The sequence below is a fragment of the Protopterus annectens genome, chromosome 7.part0 (assembly GCF_019279795.1).
Source record: "Protopterus annectens isolate FY-2018-M chromosome 7.part0, PAN1.0, whole genome shotgun sequence".
Lineage (NCBI taxonomy): Eukaryota > Metazoa > Chordata > Ceratodontiformes > Protopteridae > Protopterus > Protopterus annectens.
In genome coordinates, this window is record NC_056739.1 from 1,340,244,894 (window position 1) to 1,340,266,696 (window position 21,803).

Sequence of the window (21,803 nt, forward strand, 5' to 3'; positions counted from 1 at the left end):
GACATCTGTCCATACCTTCACAAAACATTACAAACTGTATCACATCTCCAGAGCCAAAGCAGGGATTGCTAGGGCAATCCTGCATGGATTTTTGGAAAATAGTTCCAGACCCCACCCTCTTCTTCCCTTTGAGCTATGGCACTCACCCAAAGGTTAAGAATACTGCAACATGAGAATAGAAGGACATAGAATAGTTGCATAAAATCTTACCATAACCATAGATGTCCTTCTCTTCCATGTTGCAATAATCTATCCCACCCCCCCCCCCATTCAAAAGAAAATTTGGGCTTTGCTGGATGATTTAGGACTTGTGCAGCTGTCCTGGGACTGGGGCACTCATTTCTGAGGAAGGTACATGCAGGTGTCACTTTTATGGCCTATGTTCCCTACGACCAAAATCAGACATCCCATGTACCTTGCAGTGACTAAAGCTTTTGTATACTGGCCAAACATTCGGGTTGCTAGGCAGAGGATAACCCAAAGGTTAAGAATACTGCAACATGGAAGAGGACATCTATGGTTATGCTAAGATTTTACACAACTATTGTTTCACATGTCTAAACTACATCTAATGAGACTGATGCTTAACATTTCCCCCCATTTATTCACTAATTTACATTGATTTTTTTTTTCTCCTGTTCATCTTGATCTCCCAGCTGTGGTTTGTGTTTCAGGTCAGTGGTACTTGTGATTTTTCTTGTCTGTTTCTGGGCTTTTTATGTCTTACAAGGCTTTTCTTGGGAGCAGTAGAAAAGGTTTAACCAACAGAATCTCTCTATTAGTTTTGTCATTATTAGGAGATCGAGAAGCAGGGTTCCCTTTATTTTTTTTGCTCCATCTTTGTTGGCTAAACTTTATTTCCTCCTTTGCATGTTCTGCATCCAAAAATGCCTTTGTTCCTCCAGGGAGAAATTTTCTGAAGACAGCTTGATATAGCAGGTTAAATTTCATACGTGTCTCTCAACATCCCCTAATTACCAGTATAAACATGCATCTCTTCTGCCTGGTGTAAGAGTAATCATTTTCTACAAACACACTAGTATTGCCATTTTTAATTCTTCTCTCTTCTGCTACAGTTTTGTCAGGGGCATCTCATTTTGCATGTTATACAGAGGGATAGAAATAATTCAGGGAACTACAGGCCTGTTAACTTATCACCAGTGGCAAGGAAAGCCAGGTAGAGAATTATGAAGGAAAGATTAGTTACATGTGTTTGCACATTTTCACCAGGAATACATGGAGAATGTCTCTTTGATGGGGGACATTGTTAGGCTCCCATCAGTATTGGTTGATTGGCCACAAATTTAGTAAGAACCTATGAACCTAAAAGACCCTTTGCTTTCCTTCTTGATCTCTTCTGCTAACTTTTTTCATTTTTCGTCTGTGCTGTTGTCACATCTTTGTTACTTATTTTACTAGTCTCTTTGTACTGTGACTCTTCATCTCCTCACCCACACCTTTCTAACTCTTGTCTTTTGTCCATAACTGATAGCCTCATATTCTTATATATCCACACTGCCCTTCTCTTTTTGCCTGCTCCTCAAATCCTTCTCTGCTTTTTGCATGTTCCTTGCACCTTTGTCCATAGCCCTGTGTGCTCACTTCTTGACCATTTCAATAGCTTGTTTACTCCTTTTTTCCCCAGTCTCCTTACTCATCCATGACTATGTCCCACATGGAGTAATTGGCTAAGCTTAAAATGGCCCACAAGGCAGTTAGCCTAGTACTAAACTATGAACTTATGAACCTAAAACAAACAAGTTCTCTATCATCAGATTTCTTTGCTGTAGTTTATGGGGACTTGGAGGTGGCACACATCATGGCAATGGTGATTACATGTCTACATGATTTGTATGGCAAATGCACAGATAAAGACAGTACTTGTAGATCTGTTAGGCTATCACAAGGATGAATACTACTTTTAGGAAGCATACAAATAAAACTAGGCCAGAATAGATTCAACAAAGGTGAGTAACTCTCTAGTACATGAGTATGTCTTCTTAAAAGACCATAATTTCACTACAAGTGACTAAATGTACTTTACATCTCAGTAACTGTTCAGATTCCTCATAGGTAATAACAGATTCATTAACAGGCCAGTGAACAAGACACATAACTCTTCATGCACACTTACTGCATGGATTTGGCTTCTCAATTTGTTCCTGACCTTTGCCCATCTGTGTTAGTAAGGAGTCACTAGAAAACTAACACCCTGAGCTATTGAAGTTCTTGCTGGTACTCCATATGCAAATAGGTGTTTGGTCATAGGATGTGTAATTAGGAAAGTCTTGAAAAATAGATGAGGCTGAGGTTGCCAGATAACTTTCTAATTCATTTCTTAAACTTATATCAAAACAGACACCATCTCAGTTTGGAGACATGATGGGCTGACAAAAGGATACCATGGGCATTGTGTTTTACCACTGCAGTTAGTACCACTTACAAGTAGCTCATTCCTTCTTTTAATCCTCTTCCTTATCCCTCACCACTAAAATACGTCACTACCAAGCTGTTGTGTAAATGGAGATAAGGGCCCTTCCTGGTGACAGTAGGTACCAGGGAATTATTAATGTCATATTGCACCAGGTGGAAGGGTTAGGCCTCGAGTCCTTTAGGACTAGAAGTAAAAGTGAACAAAACGGTGCTTAAGGGAACAAACCATTTAAAGTCAGTATTTAAGTATAGTTGCTATGTGAATAGTGGATAATTTGCTTGTCCTCAAGAAAAATACCCAGTGGTTGTGCTTGTACTGTTGTTGAGAAGTCATATGTACTATAGGGATTTGTTAATATTGAAAGTTATATGTTTTATGGATATACTCTAGGCATGTTAATGATTTTGCTGGAAAACATGTTTAGTGATTATAGTAACTGACTGACTTTTGTAATTTATTGTTTTCTATATGTAATTGATTTCTGTATTTTTGCCTATGCCCTGTTTTGTGGTTGAAAAAAAAATCAATGCAGCAGCCCTACCTGGTTAACGAATAACTAAATAATAAAATCAATAAGTAAAAAGATATGTAGAAATAAAATGCTTGTGGCAGCACTGGATTAATCAGTAAAGTACTTCTATATTTTCTGGAGCATTTGTCAAAGCAGATTTTAATGCCTGTTGTAGGACTGACTCGATTAATGTGATCGTATTAGCTTTCCTGTGCCACTTATGTACAAGAGCTGGATGTGGGACTGGTCAGAAACCTTTAAACATTTTATACTTTTTGATCTGTTTTCTCCTTTAAGTTTTGTCTGTAAGTTGAAAGGTTTCCTAACTTAGAGACTATTTTTTAACTGTGTTATTTTTTTTTTTGTGTATTATTTGTGTTTCCATTAATTTAATTAGGTTAGATTTTGGGACTTTAATTTTTGATGCATTTTTTAGTTTGGCTTAAGGCCTCAGTGTGGCTTTTTTGTTTGCCCGGCTTTAACTTGGGTTAGATTAGAGTTAGGTTAGGAGCCTAGACTCCATATTTTCATGCTGTTTCCATTTTTTGGGAGTGTCACATTTGTTAGCCACACCGGTGTCCTAAAATGTCTTGAGGGTCTTTTACCTCCAGGACTTGCAATCGACCTCGCAGGCCCGAGGTTCCCTCGGCCGAGGCGGGCCGGAGAGGCAGCCCCTCGGCGGGGTGCAACCATGGGACCGACTCCGACCTCCGCCTTTCGCCCCCCAAGGACTGCTCCTGCGGTTGTTCCCCCCTGTGGCACCCCAGGACCACGGGGCCTGAAACTCCGGCTCCCCTCTCTTCTCCTCACCATCTAAGCACCCCCTTCTGGCTCCGGCGGGCGGGCCGAGACCTCTCTCCCCGAGGAGGATGCTAGAGCTTCTCCGCCTTTCCGGCTCGATGCCCAGCTCCTCCTTCCTCGGTCGCCTCACCGCCCGTGACCTTCCTTCTGGCACTGACCAAGAGGACGGCTCATGAGCCTATCGGATCCAACTTCAGATGCACCTCCGAGGCGGTGGGAGACCCGACCCATGAGGCAGCTATCCAGGATGGGCCGCTTGATCCTTTGTCGACCCCAGGCCTCTCAGGGATGGATGTACTCTTGGTGCTTGCCGGGGAGACAGGGACCAGCCCACCCAAGCCTATTGGGACCATGCTGTCCACGCCGCTCGGGAGGGGCAACTGGGCGCCGAGCGGCCGGATTGGGAGGAGGGAGCTCCTTGAACGATCTCGGTGTGGGGCTCAGTCTTGACTGATGCCTCGGGCCGCCGGATCCGACCCGGTGCCGGGGCCCCGGATCGATCCCGGCGCCCGTCTGTGTCGCCGGCGCAGTCGCCGCTTCGAGTCGAGGGCGCTGGAGGGATCACTGCGGGTCGAGGGGCCGGACACTTGGATCCCTTGGTAGAGCCCCTCTCGGAGATCAGGCTGCCACCATAGAGCCCCTGTTAGAGCCGGACCCCGGCACTTGCTTCGGCTCCGTCCGTCTCCCCTCCTGAGACACGCCGTTTCTGACCGCCCCTGGGGAGGCCCCTTCCTTTTAAGTTGCCTACATCCGAGCAATGCTCTGCTGCGGACTCCTCTGACTGCCCCAGAGGAGGAAGGCCAGTGCGCTTGATAAAGGAGATCTGATGGCTCAGCCGGGTGGATCACTGATCCCCACTTGCGAGGAGGGTGGTTGACCCCACGGTCACCTGGTGTCTCCTGGGGACTTGTCTGGCTCCAGAAGCGAGACCCCCCAGAGTCCCCCATGTCTTCCTCCCAGACTGAGTCCGAGTGTAAGTTGGGGGCATTCCCTGGCAGACCCCGAGTACGGCTTGGTCCCCCGAGACCGGATAGAATCTTCCCCTCTACTCTGACAGGTTCCATTGGGACACCGTGCCTCACCGACCCGCACCTGTTGGTGGTTCCCACCCGGGAACTGACAGCCAAGATTGGGTCCTCCCCTCCTGTAGTGCAGGAGTCACCGGGCGGCCTGAGGAAGGGGCTCAGGATCTCCCTCAGTCCACCCACCAGACCGGGAGTCTGCTAGCCTGGGGAGAGTTATCAGCGGACTTTTAGTTAAAATGTCCTTCGGATCGGCGCTTGGGTCCAATTCGGAGGAGGACGCGGCAAGTGGGCCTTGGGAAGAATCGCTGCTGTAGGTCAGCGGGCGGACCTCTAGGACGGAGCTCTGCACTCACTTCCATAGCCACTCTTAGGTGAGGGACAAAGCTGCGCACTACGGCTACTCTCCCATGCTACGTCATTCGCTGAAGCAGAGGGACAGGACTGGTCACTGGGCGCTGGGCTGGCTCCGCCACTCGGCACCTGCGCGCCCCTGGCGATGGGATAGAAGAGCCCTTTGATGGTTCTGTTCTGGAGTGGTCCGGAATGGTTGCGAGCTGTTCCCCCAGGCGGCAATTCTAGAGGAAGAAGCTGTCTGCGAAGAATCCGCTTCGGAAGTCCCGAGCTGCCGTCGAAGGAACCGAGAACAGGCCTTCGAGGACAGAGGACACGCGGGCGAAGAGGCAGAGGCAGAGGACCCCAATCGCCAGCTGAGGAAGGAGGGAAGGAGGAGGCTTAGCCCCCAAGGCGAGGGAGTGTTGCCGACTTCCGCTCCTCTCCACCCAGTGGGGGGGGGGCCAGCGCAGCGACCTGAGGGAGCTTCGGCGGCTCTAGTCTGGAGCGGTCCGGGGATATCCAGGGGCAGCTGGCGGCATTTTTTCCTTCACCTTCCAAAGTTGAAGTCCCAAAGGCCATCCAGGTTCAAAAGGGGAGGCGGCTTGGCAGCAAATACCAAGTCTTGCCCAGGCATTACCACCCGTCAAAGATACCAGCCCAGGAGAAATCTTGCATCTGCTAGAGCCCCAAGCCATCCAAACCAAATCCACCCGACCAATCTCCTAGACCTCTCTCCTCTCTTAGTGCCAAAAGATAGAACTAAAAATTCACCTAGACTCTACTCTCTTGAACCTCTGGCGGGGAGAAAGGCTCTGAGAAAATGGTCACTCCACAATCTATTCTCCCCCTTCTGGAGACAGGCCGGAGGAGGTGTTCGATAGTTCTCAGGAGATTCTAAGAGCCCCTACTACCACATCCCCTCCAGCCTTTCTCCATTCCGCAGGGAGCCAGTCACTACCCTACCCGGGTCCTTGGCAGGCTCCCACCACAGCCCCAGGGGTGCAGGTCTTTCCCAGCCCTACCAGCGGCCCTTGCTCCTGCTTCTGGGCATCAGATCCTTCTCTCCTGGAGCTCTGACTCCTTGGCCATCTTGCTCCATTTCTGGGCATCACAATAAATGTTTCAGTCCCTTTCTCCATTTCACTCCACTCTAGAGCTTTCAAACAAGCCAGACTTAGCTTACTCAGCTCTTAGAGCTCATATTTGCCACTCAGGACAGAAGGAGTTTAAAGAGCCCTCTCACTGCGGACAGAGGTTCTCCGGAGGCATCTCAGTCCCAGGCCAGTCTCCATTCATGCTTCTCTCATGGTTTGGTCCTCTTTGCTCTAGGGTCTCTGGCTTCGTCTATAGTGGTTCTTCTCTTGTCTCCTCCAATATCGCATTCTACAGTGGGCTCTTGGTGCACCAAGAGCTCCCCTCTCTCCCATTACATCATCCCACTGGCGATCAGCAATCCTTGTTGGTGCGATCTCCCCTGGTGGCCCGCTCCTCGGTCCACCACAGTGCGCCCTCAGTCCAAGGCACTTTGGGATCACGGTACTTTCGGGCGCCTCCCCACTCTCAGAGACCTTTCCAACTCTTATTGTTGGGTATTGAGACGACTTTCGATAGGCGGAGTGCTCTGCGTCATCAATGTTCTAGATATGACTGTTGCTCATTCAATTGAACAAACTTCAGACTTGTTTTCTACATCACAATCACAATTTAGAAGGATGATATGTCTGTTTCAAGAGGCATCAACAAGCAAGAGCCTCTTTGTCCAACCCGGCTTTCTCTTTTAAATGAGCCATTTCCGGTTGGTAATCTCACCAATAAGCTTTCCAAGGTAACTCAATTGTCATCCGGGTCTTCCAGTGGTCCTAGCATTGTCAATTCATGCGCACTTATTCCTGACCCAGCCACTGTCCAGTGTCTCTCCAGCGGTCAAATGGCCAAAACATTATTACGACTTGGGAATCTCTTCAATCTCCCTCAATTTCTAAGTTTTTTCAGCTCTGGTCACCCCTTGCCTAATACCTCTTCTGTATGCCCCCAAACCCTTGCCTCTGTTTGCTGCCTGATTCCCGGTCTTCTGTGTGTGGGCTGCCCTTGCCTCAAAGCCTCTCCATTCTTCATCAAGCATTCTCATGGCTCCTTTTCTGCCTCTCACTTTCTGGATTCCCTATCCGACAGATCTGGTTTTCCCTTCCTCCTCTGATTCATCATCATTCTGGATGATTCATCCCCCCATCCTTCTCCTCCCGAACCTCCATCCTGCATTCTCCTCCAGCCAGGGACAACCTGAACCTGACCCGACTTAGCATATTTGCTTCCGGTTGATAAGGACTCCAAGGCCCTCACGGTAAAGGCTATTTGGTGGCGGCTCATAAACCATCCACAGGAAAGGTTTGAATGTAGTGCTTGATTTTCTAAATGAGGTGCTTGATTTTCTAGCCTCTCTCTTCAATGATTTTCCCTTCAGATTCTCTCTTTTAAGTTCTCTCTCTTTAATGATTCTGCCAGTTCCCACTGGTCAGTTCCTAATCCTATTACATCAACCAAATTGCAAAACTTTTTATGTCAGCCAAATTGTGCAAAACTTTTCTTAACCGGCTTTTTTCTTCTGGTGCCTACTTTCTTTCAGCCCTTCCTCCTTGTTCCTCCTCCTTCGTGCCGGCTACAGTGGATCCTTTTCCTGTCCCCTACAGTGCCCTTCATTTCCTGGTGGATCTCACAGCCAAGTCTTACAAGAACCCATTAGCTTTACCTCAAGAATTACATCAACTTAAGCCTTTATCAGCTAACCTCTCAACTTGGTTTTTCCTTACTTGTGTTTCCCTCGGGGACCAACCCCAACATCCTTCCTAAAAATAATTCTTGAAACTCTTATCAAACATCAATCAATCCATTAACCTCTGTTTTCCTTTACTAAGTATGAAAACAAAAGGGTGAACTTAGGCTACACTCACTCACAGGCAGGCAGCAAAGCGATTTTATCTCAGCACCCTTTGCCAAATTCAATTTAGGCAAGCCAATTTGTTTTTTTTCTCAAATTCAATCAAAGCAATTTCTGCATTTTAGTGGCTTATCATGGATTTCACAGGCCGATTTGTTGGTGTTCATGCCCATTCAACCCGGCCCCTATCTCTCCCGGCAGCCTTCAAGGCTTCAATTCCTCAGGCTCTGCCTCGGCCTTCAGGCTAAGTTTCTAGATGACAATTCCATCTCATGCATTTATTTCTACATTCCATTGCATCTTAGGGTTAGGGCTTGCATCCTTTGGCTCATCAGTGTCGAGAATATCCTTCCATGATAGCGCCCAAGATTCAGGTAGCTGAGGACTCTGTCCCACAGGTTTGAACAAAAAGATATCAGAATCTCAGATTTTAGAAGTTATGTCCTCCACTAGCGTTCCATCTATTAGAGTGTATTCATTGTCTGCTCTATCCCCGCTCCATCCCCCTATTTCCTTCAGTTTCCTGCATATTCCCTTTTCCTTGTTTTGTTTTTTTGCTTATTGTCATCTGAGGTCATGAGGGAGGAGCGAGGCAGGGCACTATGGAGTGGGAGGGGAGGAGCTTGGATCCATAGCTGGAAAACTATGCGGTTGGGATCAGATGTCGGATCCATAACCCACAGGTTGCAGACAAATGAATACACCTACTCAGATGGAACGTTATGGTGAGTACATAACTTCTAATTTGGGAAAATGAATAAAGTTACATAAATGGAACTGCTGGTATAATAGTATTCTCCCACATATACGTGCTTACTGAAAAAAATGATTAGTATAATACATGTACCTGCTTTAAGTTTTATTTCAGGGATAACGGTGTTGTCCAACAACTGATTAAACTTGAACGTATACTGTTAAAGCCTTTTTTGTCAATAAATGTGTTTGAAGAAAGGATAAGTACAGACACACTTGTGGAATTTGAACTATAAATATACATGTTGAAGTGGATACTTGATTTTTCCTATTTGTATTTCAGTTTCTCTGATCTGCAGTATAAATATGTCTTCGTTTTCTGCTGACAAAATATAGACTCTGCCAGTTCAAATAATTCCTGATTAGAGGCCGTTAATGCATATAAACACTGGCTGTGATCATTAAAATGTCTTGAATCATATTTTATAAATACCAACAAAAGATGTTTATACTATATGTAGGAGAATCAGGACTCTAGATTAATTAATGCAGTTTAAATGTACAATTGCTTTGCCACCAAGGAAGTTTTTTGAGATTGCATATTTTAGTGGTCTTTAGCAGAGCCATGAAAAATGAACAGTAAATTTGGATTTGTTCTTGAACATGTTAAAACTATTTAAATTGTTGGAGTTTACTTTTGGAGACTATCTATGAGCAGATCAGGAAAGTTGCACACATTTGTTTTGTCACAAGTGCTTATTTTTTCAGCTTTTGCAGGTTTTATTGTGTTGCACGTTACTGTAAATGTGTATTTATAAAGTACTTGATAATGAAAATATTTGAGGCTTGCATACATCCATCTTGATTCCATGTAATTGTTTCTGTGCCAAATGTAGTTCAGCTTCAGACATCTTTTCCCTCCAGCTGTTCATATTAAGACACTGAAGTTCTTTGGGAAAACTGCCTATTACGTCATTCAGATTCAGCTTAAAAATAGCATCAGATTTAAGTTCTCATCCCCCAGCATTAACCCAGTGGGGTTTCAATTTCTTCTAAACATGTTTTAATATATATTTTTTTTCATTGCAGGGTCTTTGGTCATGGAAGCAAGGTCATGCGTCTGATTCTTGGCAGTCAGCAGTCTGTGGAGCATTTGCAGGTGCAAAGGATTATGTTATACTGGGAACAAGTCAACGGAGGGTGGGTGGAAAATGACACAAATGTATTAAATAAAACAAGTCAGCATTCTTTTTTAAATTCTAGCATTTGTTCTGAGGCTGTGTTTTGAGAAGAGAGTAAACTGCAGTTGAAAAGAAAATTTCAAAGAGGTGTCTTGGTGAAAGACAACCAATTTGTTTCTGACAACCTTCTGTCAGGTAAAAAAAATGAAAATTGTCAATCAAGCTGTCTTACTGCCTACAAAAGCTTTGTGTCTTTCTTAAGAAAGAGCAAACTTCCCGTGGGTGCAAGGACAGTGCATCTGTCTGCCCCATGCTGTTCTTTAAGGACGTTGATTTCAGCAGGCAGCTATGATTCATGTTTTAAATGACAGGTCTGACAATAGGCCAGATTAACTGGTGTCAGCAGTGCAGAGGATACTGAAGCAACACCCAGAGGGGCTAAAGCTTTCCTTTATTGTTGCAGCAGAGCTGCCTGCACTCAGCCTATCTCTTTAAGAATGTGTATTATGATTTCCAAATCATGCAGGGGATCAGGAACAAAACATTGAACTGATGTTATTAGTGACTACAAGGCAAAAAGGTGATTACAGAATGGCCGAGAGCTGTACCTATCAGATGCTATGAATTTTTATAGTGATGCTGTATTTTTAAACTTTAGTTATTCCGTTAAACTTTATTGATGATGCTGAAAATGTCAGAACTGTTCCTGAGCACGCAAACTGCTAAGCATTGAGCTGATGCATACCGAAAATTCCTTACTACTAGGCATATGTGACTCATTTCCAGACATGTTACTTTGCTAAAATAGGGTGTTGTGTATTTTGTCAGATTATTTATGGCTTTGAATAATAATAAAGTGTTCGTTAGGCTAAGAGTTTGATATACAGGAGATTACAGTAAGAATGACAGTATCCCCAAACTAAAACTGCTGGATAGTGAAAAGGGGTTAATAAAAATTAGGGTAGAGTAATGGTTATAACACTTAAACCAAAACTGATAACAACATGGAATGGATTTTAAGCAAAGAAGAACAAAAATAAGAACTGGCATAACAAACCGCCATGCAGGTGGGGAACGGAGACTGATCTGTTACAAGGGAAAAATGTGATTTCTAGTTGTAATGATATGACAGAAATTACTTTCTCAAAAGGTTGGATAAATGGTGCCAGGGGTGAGTAAACTAACATGACCAATGGCTTGGTGGTGATTATTACTATTATATACCAGCCTTGTTAAAAAAGTAATTCCTTTACCTGCATTGGTGGCACAGAGTAATACAGACTTGACTACAGCCCTGGCAACTCAGGAGTGATTATCAGCCTGAGTGCTTGATGGCACAGGTAGGGGAGGATAAGAGTGACACTCCCAGGAGGCGATGGTTGGTGTGTCTCAGTCTGGCTGTACTTACTGCTTCACTTGATGACTCAGTGCTGGCTGGTTGGTAGCAGAGGTGGGTCATGAGTGGGGAGCAGGCTGCAGGCAGACAGGCACGGGTGTGACCTTGCTAGCCAATGATTGCATCCCTTGTCAGCTTGTGTGGAAATGTGCATTTGCATATGCTACAGGGGCACAGGCGATACTTGTCACAATGCATGTGCTCAAATCACCATCAGAGATGAGGCTAGATAAGAAATGATGCTGTCATTTGCCAAGATGCCAACGAGAGCCTACATTTCTCCATGGCTGCCTGGATGACAACACCTCCGTCAATGACTGTTGCCCTAAGAGATGAATAAGCTCAGGTTCAACTGGGCAGAACTTAAAGTTTTGCTGGTAAAGTAAGCCCAAAACTATAGAAACTGGAATTCCTATCTGTCATATAGTAGCACTTCTTTCTGAAAACAGCTCAGTGGAGATACATCTGTTATAAACTACAATTGTACACACAGTCCACTGTACTTACTATACATTGTTGAGCCGATTTTATACTCGTAGTACTGTTTACCTGAGATGCTATAATATTCCGTTTTATTAACATTTTTGTTTTTACCTTATTTAAATTAATTATTTTATTTATGTGAACTCTATATGAAGGTTTCCTTAAAGAAGTGAAGATCTTTTTGTTACTGATTTTTTTTTTGCATTTGCCACTAGTTTCATAATGGTGGCAAGCTCAGTCATGAGTTTTGCCTCAGCTAAACGGATCTTTCTGCAGTGGCAATTGTAATTTGCTACTCTTAAAACTACTTAGCTAAGCAAATTGCCCAGTTGTAGAACTATTTTTAGAAGCAATATGTAATATCATTTAACCACTGGGTCTGACCTCCGTTCTTTGTATTTGTACTGTACAGGCCTAGGTTTCAAACATTTCACCACCCCTCTTCCCCAATTTCTTGATCACTTCCACTGCCCGTAACAACACATGCCATTTAACTAGGCTGGTCCATACAGCTGTCTTCTGTCTGTTAAAAAAGCGCAAGTAAATTCTTCAGTGTTTAGAACTTACATTCTAAAGTCTAACTTTTTGAATGTATAGCTTTATCTAAACATTACGACTTTTCTGATTCCTATGAAGTATGCATCTGTTGCTTTTAACTTCCTTCCCTTGTTTCTGTGATATGTTCATATCAAAGGTTCAGTCTCCTTGGGTATTTGTTTACCAAATGTATTGGTTTGTGTCATATCTAAGCAACCATTCCGTTCTCCAGATTTGTTTAGACTCGTTTTCCTTCAACTTAGCAGTCTCCTTGTTTATTTGTTTACCAAATGTATTGGTTTGTGTCATATCTAAGCAACCATTCCATTCTCCAGATTTTGTTTAGACTCGCTTTCCTTCTACTTAGCAGACTTTTCACCACCATTTGCATTACCTGGGCCATCCAAATCCTATGCATATCTTAGCTAACATGCTATTAGTCTTTCATGGTGAGCTGTCTCTTGTTAAAGTTTATGTGGCCCTTCCTGATACACATCTCTCACCTAGCAAGAAGATTCAAGTAATTTCATTTAACGTAACCATAAACTGGTAATGTCGTATTCTAATGAGATCCATTTTGGAAGACTCTAGGCAATGTACAGTTCTTTCAGAAGCAGTACCATTGTTTTGCTTAGCCCAGATTTGGATTAACAAGTCTTTAGCTGCCTGCCTAGTATCCATCCAAATAAATAATGAGTTTAGACACTATCAGGTTAGCAAATAGTGTGTGGCTTTTTAACCCTGAGCTGTTAGTAAGTTATGAATGTGAAGCTTTGGTGAACTGTAACAATAAATCAAGTCTCTCTAAAAATGTAACACAGTCTGACATTTGTTTTATTGTAATGTTGTGGGACTTTGTTCTTATTACTTTCAGAACATTTTCTGCTTAAACCAACATCAGCTTTCTCTTGATGTAAGTTTCTAAGTCATGTCGGTTGCATGTCAGTGAGTCAAAAGGAGCAGATGTCCAGTACCACTGCTAAGGTGACAGTCATTGATTTCCTGACCCACTAATTCTGCTTCCTTTATTACTGTAGAGTGATCAGTTTAATCTGGAGTGATATACATTATTTCAGGATATCACTCAAGATTAAGCATCTGAATACACCTCTTTTAAATGAGTGACTGATAGTTCAAAAAAAAAAAAAAAAACAAAGAAAAGCAAAGGCTCCAACTCTTCAACTTCAGTTATTGGTAGTTCAGAAAAACAGAAAGAGGCCTCCATCTTCCCTATCTCCTTTATGTTGTGTATGAATGAATGAACAGTTCCTGACTTATATAGGCCATGTTACACACTACCTTAATCTGAAAAATAACTGTGGGTGAGGATTTTCCCTCATTTGACTTTTCCCAGAGAATGTTGATTTTGTTGACGCACTACATTTGATGAGTCTAAAGACTATCATCACCTAAGAAAAGGTGTGTTGAGTTGCTGATGTTTGCTGCTTCTTAAACCATTGCTAGATGTTCTTCGTGTTTCACTGTTGCAGTCATTACATTTGGGTAATCTACTGGCAGGTTGCCCTCAGTCGGCCTGAATAACAAACTCTTGGGTCCTGCGTTGGTTGCTGTCTCCTCTTCCATGACGTCAGGGGTATAAAACATGCAGTCGACGCCAATTTAATCAGTCTTTCTTGCTGCACGGTGCCCGAAGCAGAAGCAGTTCGCAAGTGCCTGTCGGCCGACTCCTGAAATTTTTGTTTTCGAGTTTCAGAACCAAAGTCTTCAAACTAAAGCTAAGTACCCCGTTGGGGAAACTTTTTCTTGCTCCTTACCAATGTCAGTAAAAGGTAATAATTGCATTACTTGTGGGAAGCAAATACCTCATAAGGATTTTCCTTTGTAATGTATTCCTTGCCTAGGCCCTGATCACAATGTGCCTTGCTGTCGGTTTTGTGCTAAATTTAACCAACGCACTATTAAGCGTTGGTATATTTTTGCTTCTAAATATTTTGGTTCAAGATTTATCTACCCTGAAATGTCATCGGTTAGCAATCCGACTACTGGAGTTCACAAAAAACGCAAGGAGAAAAACAGAGACAGACCGTCGAGGTCCAAAACCGACGACGAAGCTTCTCCTAAGCCAGTCGCTGGTTCACCGGTACTCAGTGAGGAGCTTTCGCAGCCCCTGATACCCGCTATTTTTGAGTCACAGGCCTCTACCGAGACCCATTTGGAGTCCGGTATGCCGCGAGATTTTGCAAGTACTGAACCCGCGGATGTCTCTCCCTTGGATGGGTCCGGAGCTGCTAAGCAGGCACCGGCTTCTGAGGGTGTTTTCAAGCCTCAACATTTGTATATTAAACCGATGTCATCATCAAAAACAAGACCAAAACCAACGTTTATGTGTAAAAAACCAACGCATGAGCCACCTGCTCAGGCCCCTATGCCTAAAAAACAAATTACCAAAATAGCTGAGGATTTAATTACCTTGATCAGGGGTTCCCAACCCCCGCTAAGAGTCCTAAGCAAGGCACTGTTTTTGAATCTTCAGATCAGGTTTCCATTTCTTCTGATCAGGAATTTTCTTTTCCACCTTGTGAGGACTCTGATGCATAGGAATCCATCCCTTCTGCTTCTCCTCCTGAGGATTACTCTTTTGGAGAGACTTTGCATACTTTAAAGGAACATGTTCACTGGGAGAGTCAGTGCTTCTCAGAATAAAAAAGAAGGTTTAGGGATTTTCTTCTTCTTCCTCAGCATAGGCCTTTGTTTAGTCCCCTTTCTTAGATGGTATTAGAATGTTGGCTGCACTTTTGGTCACCATAGATATTTTTTAGACACCATTATTCAATTATTAATTGTGAGATAGAGATACTTGCATTTATACAAAAGCAGTCACACCATATTAACAAATTCACATTTACAAATATTGTACATTGCATATATTGATCTGATGCTATGTTTGTCATTGCTGATCACGGATGGGTCCTGGATCCGACCTCGGCTCCAAGCCAGCAAAGTGAGCGACAGCTCCTAAGCTTGAGCTCCTCCCTTCCCCTTACTTCCTGTTGCCCATAATCCTCAGATCTTATTTGCCGCTATCGTGAATGGACGTGTTCCTGCTGCTCAAGCTCAATTTCTGGTAGATAAGTGCCTTTTTTTCAGGTTATTTCTATATCTTTCTGTCTCCTTTTTCCCCCTGTTTAAAAAGCTTTTAGTTGCAGTACTATTTTGTTAGGGTTAGGAGTAGATTCCCCCTCCCCCCTTTTAGTCTCTCGCTGGCATTAAGGTTTTTTCCTACCATTTTCCCACTTTCTTCTCCTTCTCCTCCCTGTTGTGTGTGAGTGTTTTGGTGTATTAGTGTGTCTTTTTTTTGTGGTGGCTGACAAACTATCAGGTTTTTGATGCTGCCCCTCATGTCTTCACAAATTGGCTCTTGCCAAAACTCATGAGTAGTGCGTCTACTGTCTAAGAGAGCCCCATTTAGAGATTGAATGTGATATCTGTGCATGATTCAATCCCAGGGCTCTCCTAGACCGTAGAAACAAGTTACTTCTAAAACGTCTGGCCAAAGGTTTCGGGCTCCTCCTCCAAGACCACTTCGGATCCCAAGAGGAAGCCCTCTTCCTCGCAGGACTCCCCTGCTAAACGGCCCAGGCTCTCTCGGATCCATGTGCTCTGGATTCGAGTTCAGCCTCTGGGGCATTGGCTTCGGGGTCATTGGCTCTGAAAGCCTCAGTTCCTCTAGCCGGATCCGACTCCTCTGAAGTACGGAGGTCCTCAGATCCGATAAGTTCAAGATTCCCCTTGGCTCCAATGACCTCGTTGGATCTGTCTGCAGGAAATTTCGCTTGCTCTGATCTGTCCGGGCCTTTGGTCCGATGGCTCCTTTGGAGCCGATTGTTATTATTGATTCCCCAGCCATCTCCGAGCTCTAGGATTCAAGAAAGTCTAGCAGCAGGTCCTCATCAAGGGACTGCAGACACTCTGGCCATTCTTCACTCTCTTGGTCCTCTAGGAGTTTGCTGCCATCTGATATGGACCAGATGATGAGCTTTCTCAAAGCCCAAATGGAATTGGGTCTGGTTCCATCCCCTAGCCACTTGCCAAGGGGTGTTTCACCCACCTCTGATCTCCTCTCCTCCTGCCCAACTCCTGGGAGTTCAACGCCCCGAGGTCAGAGCTTGCCTAAGGAGAGGCCATTGGTGTTGGGTAGTGCCCCCACTCACACACCTCCTAGGTCCCTGGTTAGTTCAGCTCACTTGCCCGCTGGGTTGGCTTTGCCTCTTGCCCAAGATATCCCTGGGGGCCATTGGTGGTGGGTTCTAGTCCAGAGTCTTCAGACTGCTCCCTTCCCTTGGGAGCCTCTTCCCTGGATAGCTTGGGTCCAGTATCGTCCGGATATATTGTCACTGTGCTGGGGTCTCCCCAGTCGGTCTCGGCCGGCAGGGAGGAGGGTGGGGCTTCATCCAGTCCGTCCACTTTCAGGGCGATAGAGAGGACCATCTCCGGTTGGTCAGCAGCCTCTTCCTCAGCTCTGGATCCTACCCAGCCTAGTTCCGTTTTGGGTGGCAAATCTGCATCATCGGTCCGTGGTCAGCCCTCCCGGGATCACCTTCAGAATGGTATAACCGCAGTAGGCATTCCCTCTTCCTTCCAGTCCTCCCCAGAGCCCACAATGGAAGAGCCTCCTCGGAAGAGGACGTGCAAGAGTAGACATCTAGACTCTCTGTGAGAGTCTCTAATGGAAGGCACAGATTTCGAGGAAGGGGACAGGTCCCTCAGACTACCATCTGAGGAGGATTCCTTTGGCGACATACTTGAGATCCTGAAAGAGTGGGGCAGTTGGTCTTCCACCAACCCATCCTCCGAGGAATCTGTGTTCCTGAAGGCATTTGGGACCGGCCCATCTACTTCCTGGGTGTCTCACCCTGTGGACGAGTTAGTACAGCTCATTGCCAGCAGGGCGTGGAAGGAGCCGGACACAGTTGAACCAGTCCTTAAGAGGAGGATAAGTTTCTTAGTCCCCCCCCCCCCAAGGACAAAGCATTTTGGAGTAAAGGTATCCAAGTAGATGCTATTGTGGTTGCCACAGCCACAATGAAAGAGCTTGAGGAACAGAGCTCTACAGTCCATCCCCCTAACAGGGAGTCTAGGGCGATCGACCGGTTTAAGAAGCGCGTGTGTGCCTCAGCTACATTCGGACTGATGGTTACAAATTACATGGCACATTTTACATGACTGCAAAGGGATTTGTTCTCAGAGTCTTCCTCTTCCCTTTCGGAGTTGTTGCCTCCGGAGATCCTTAAAGTGGTTTCTTTCAAGCTCTCCACACTCACTACCCTAGCTAATGCCTCATCGAGGTTGATCTCAAATGCTGTAGAGGCATCCTCTCGAATGGCGGGTGCAGGCATTGCTATTAGGTGTCATACCTGGCTTCCCTTTGCAGGTTTGAGGACAACTTTAAGGTGTCCTTTACTAATGCGCCATTCGATGGATCTACTCTCTTTGGTCCAGGACACATTGACTCGCAGTGAGCAGGAGGGAAAGTCCTTGTCAGTGGTCGGTATCAAGTTTTCTACTTCCCAACGGTCCTTTTCTAAGACTGAGAGGGGTAGTAAAAAGCTATGGTTTTGCAGGACAGTCTTCCTTCCAGTATGCTGTGCAGGAATCCTCTTCTCCTGGCCGGGAAAGGGGATTCAATGGCAGATGCTGCCCCATAGGTAGAGGGAGGCTGCAGAATCAAGGCTCCTGAGAACCCTTCTCAGAAAAGCCCCCACAGCACTCCTGAAATGCTGACTGACTGCCCTGGAGGCAGACGGGGATCATATCTCCTTGCACCACGTGGCTTGGGTGGCTATTACCTCATACCAGTGGGTGCTAAACATTTTGCCAGGGGATATGTTATACCCTTCAGTCTCACCCCTCTGATCCAAAAGTCATCCCCTGATGTCCCACCCCACCAAAGGGAGTTGGCTTTCAAAGAAGTGCAAGACCTCCTTCAAAAAAGGGCCATACAGAAGGTCCCAACAGGGCAACAAGGATCCAGTACTTACTCTTGCTTCTTTTTAGTGCCCAAAAGAACAGGGGACCTGCATCCCATTCTGGACCTCATCAATCTGAATCTATCAGTCAAGAATTCAAAGTTCTGGATGGTCACTGTTCAGTCCATTCTTCCGCTTCTGCGCAAAGACGACTGGATGTGTTTGATAGATCTCAAGGATGTGTACTATCACATAAAAATAAACAGGCGCTCCAGGAGATATTTACACTTCTGGCTGGAGGCCAGTCATTATCAGTTCAGACCCCTGCCCTTTGGTTTCACCTCAGCCCTCCAGGTGTTCACCAAGTGTATGGCAATGGTTGCAGTCCATCTCCAGCTACAGGGGTTTCAGGTCTTCCCATACCTGGACAGTTGGCTCCTCACAGCTCCCACAAAGCATCTTCTTTCACTAGCCACAGACTTCGCTCTAAGCCTTTTTCATGACCTGGGCATTACCATCAACCTTCCAAAGTCTCACCTTCCTCCGTGTCAGAGGCAGGAATTCATAGGAGTTCTTCTGGACATGGTGTCGGAGACTGCAGCTCTTTCCCTGCACAGAGTGGACTCGATCCAGGAGCAAGTTCTTTTCCTGCTGGATTGGGACAGTGTCCATGCCCATCTCATCCTCCAGGTCCTTGGATCGATGGCAGTGTCTATTCAGTTGGTTCACCTCCCCCAGGTATCACATGTGAGTGCTTCAATGGACCTTAGCAGTACAGTGGTCGGCTCCTCTTCACCCTATGTCCATACTAATTTTAATCTCTCAGATGTTCTTCGTGTTTCACTGTTGCAGTCATTACATTTGGGGTAATCTGCTGGCAGGTTGCCCTCAGTCGGCCTGAATAACAAAGTCTTGGGTTCTGCATCAGTTGCTGTCTCCTCTTCCATGACGTCAGGTCGTCAGGGGTATAAAACATGCAGCCGACGCCATTTTAATCAGTCTTTCTTGCCACGCAGTGCCTGAAGCAGAAGCAGTTCGCAAGTGCCGGTCGGCCGCCTCCCGAAATTTAAATTTTCGAGTTTCAGAACCGAAGTCTTCAAACTAAAGCTAAGTACCCAATTGGGGAAACTTTTTCTTGCTCCTTACCGATGTCAGTAAAAGTTAATAATTGTATTACTTGTGGGAAGCAAATACCTCATAAGGATTTTCATTTGTACTGTATTCCTTGCCTAGGCCCTGACCAGAACGTGCCTTGCTGTCAGTTTTGTGCTAAATTTAACCAACGCACTATTAAGCGTCGGTATATTTTTGCTTCTAAATACTTTGCTTCAAGATTTAACTATCCTGAAATGTCGTCGGTAGCAATCCGACTACCGGAATTCATAAAAAACACAAAGAAAAAGACAGAGACAGACAACCGATGACAAAGCTTCTCCTAAGCCAGTCGCCAGTTCGCCGGTACTCAGTGAGGCGCTTTCGCAGCCCCTGATGCCTGCTACTTTTGAGTCGCAGGCCTCTACCGAGACCCATTTGGAGTCCAGTATGCCGTGAGCTTCTCCAAGTATTGAACCCGCGGATGTCTCTCCCTTGGATGGGTCTGGAGCCGTTGAGCAGGCACCGGCTTCTGAGGGTGATTTCAGGCCTAAAGATTTGTGTATTAAACCGACGCCTTCATCAAAAACAAGGCCAAAACCAACTTCTATGTCTAAAAAACTGATGCATGAGCCACCTGCTCAGGCCCCTATGCTTAAAAAACAAATGATCAAAATGGCTGAGGGTTTAATTACCTTGATCAGGGGGTTCCCAACCCCCTCCTGCTAAGAGGCCTAGGCAAAGCACTGTTTATGAATCTTCAGATCAGGTTTCCATTTCTTCTGATTCCACTTCTGATCAGGAATTTTCTAATTCCCCCTTATGAGGATTCTGATGCAGAAGAATCCATCCCTTCTGCTTCTCCTCCGGAGGATTTTTCTTTTGGAGGGACTTTGCGTTCCTTAAGGGAACATTTTCATTGGGAGAGTCAGGATTTTTCAGAATCCAAAAAGAGGCTTAGGGATTTTCTTCTTCTTCCTCAGCATAGGCCTTTGGCTATACCTCCTGTTTTAGACATTGTTAATGATGTTTTCTCAGAATCTAGCATGGCTCCTGATTCCCTGCCTCCGGCTCCTAGTAAGCCAGACAGATATTACAGGGTTCCTGACTCCCACAAGTTTCTTTTCAAAAATCCTGCTGCTGACCCTGAAACAATTTCTCAGGGTCCCAAGGGTGTTAAGGCTTCTACTGCTAAAAATCCTACCCCTTCTAATAGAGACTCCAGGGCACTAGATAGATGGGGTAAGAAGGTTTATACGTCTGCAACCCTGGCAATCAGGGCTTTAAACTGTCAATTTCATATGCTTAAATATCAACAGCATGTCATGGGCTTACTGAAACAGAAAATTATGTTGATTTCTGATTGTGTGGAAAATGAAGAGTTATAGGATTTATTGCATTTAGCTGAACAAGTTAGAAAGCATACTTTGCAATGTGGGTTTGATTCATTGGAGGCTTCTTGCAGGGCCGCCGTAACTGGATCTGTGATAAGAGGACATGCTTGGCTCAAGGAGCAAAATCTGCCTGATCATGTTAAAGCTAAATTGCTGGATGCCCCTTTATAGCAGGACAGTCTGTTTGGTAATAAGGCAGAAGAAGTTTTGAAAAAGATGGAAGACAAAGCTAAATCTATGCAAACTAAAAATTTCTTGCAAGTGCAGCCACCCAGGTTCAGTAGGTACTGACCTACTAAGAACTGGTCCTTTCCAGTACCCAAAAGAGCCGCTCAGGTCAAAACCAGACACTCCAAGGGCTCCAGGTTTCAGTCATAAGGATCTTACAGGACAAAACAATGGGGTGCCTCCACCTCCAAATCAGGAAGTAGCAAAGCTCCTCCCTACGGTAAACAGTCTCAATGACTTTCCTCTGCCATTTCCAAGCACTTATCTTTTGGCAGCCCCGTTGGGGGGGAAAACTAGCACTTCATGCTCAAAATTGGCATCTAATTACCCAGGACAAGTGGGCCTTAAATATAGTATCCCAGTGGTACAGATTTAATTTCCACACGTTGCCAACTCCAAACGGATGTCCAAATCTGCCTCCAAATCAGTGGGCAGAGGCCCAGAAGCAAGTCATGTCCCTCATGGATATGGGGGCTATTCAACCAGTACCAGAAAAGGAAAAAGGACAAGGCTTTTATTCAAGACTTTTCCTGGTACCCAGAAAAGACAAATCATGGCGTCCAATTCTGGACTTATCCATTCTAAATACTTTCCTGGACATTCCAAAATTCAAGATGCTGACTCTACAGCAGCTACTACCTATGCTAGGCAAGAATGCCTGGTTGGTAACTCTAGACTTAAAAGAGGCTTACCTACATATCCCAATCAGGGAATCTTGCAGAAGATACCTCCACTTCAAAGCAGGCTATTTGCATTACCAGTTCTCTGCACTGCCCTTTGGCATATATACTGCGCCCAGGGTCTTCACAAAGTGCCTGGCACCAGTGATTGCA

The 21,803-nt window shown here is 45.1% G+C and overlaps 1 protein-coding gene across 2 annotated transcripts in view; it reads left to right on the forward strand.

Annotated features, from left to right (window-relative positions):
* Positions 1-21,803, forward strand: part of SLC25A26 (solute carrier family 25 member 26) — a 2,337,350-nt gene that overhangs the window by 1,711,802 nt on the left and 603,745 nt on the right. Inside the window, exon 7 of one of the 2 annotated variants that reach the window (XM_044077958.1) lies at positions 9,822-9,891. In XM_044077958.1, coding sequence (XP_043933893.1) covers positions 9,822-9,891 — 70 coding nt within the window. Of the gene's footprint in view, positions 1-9,821; positions 9,933-21,803 lie in introns of both variants that reach the window. The other variant, XM_044077959.1, reaches the window with a different exon arrangement.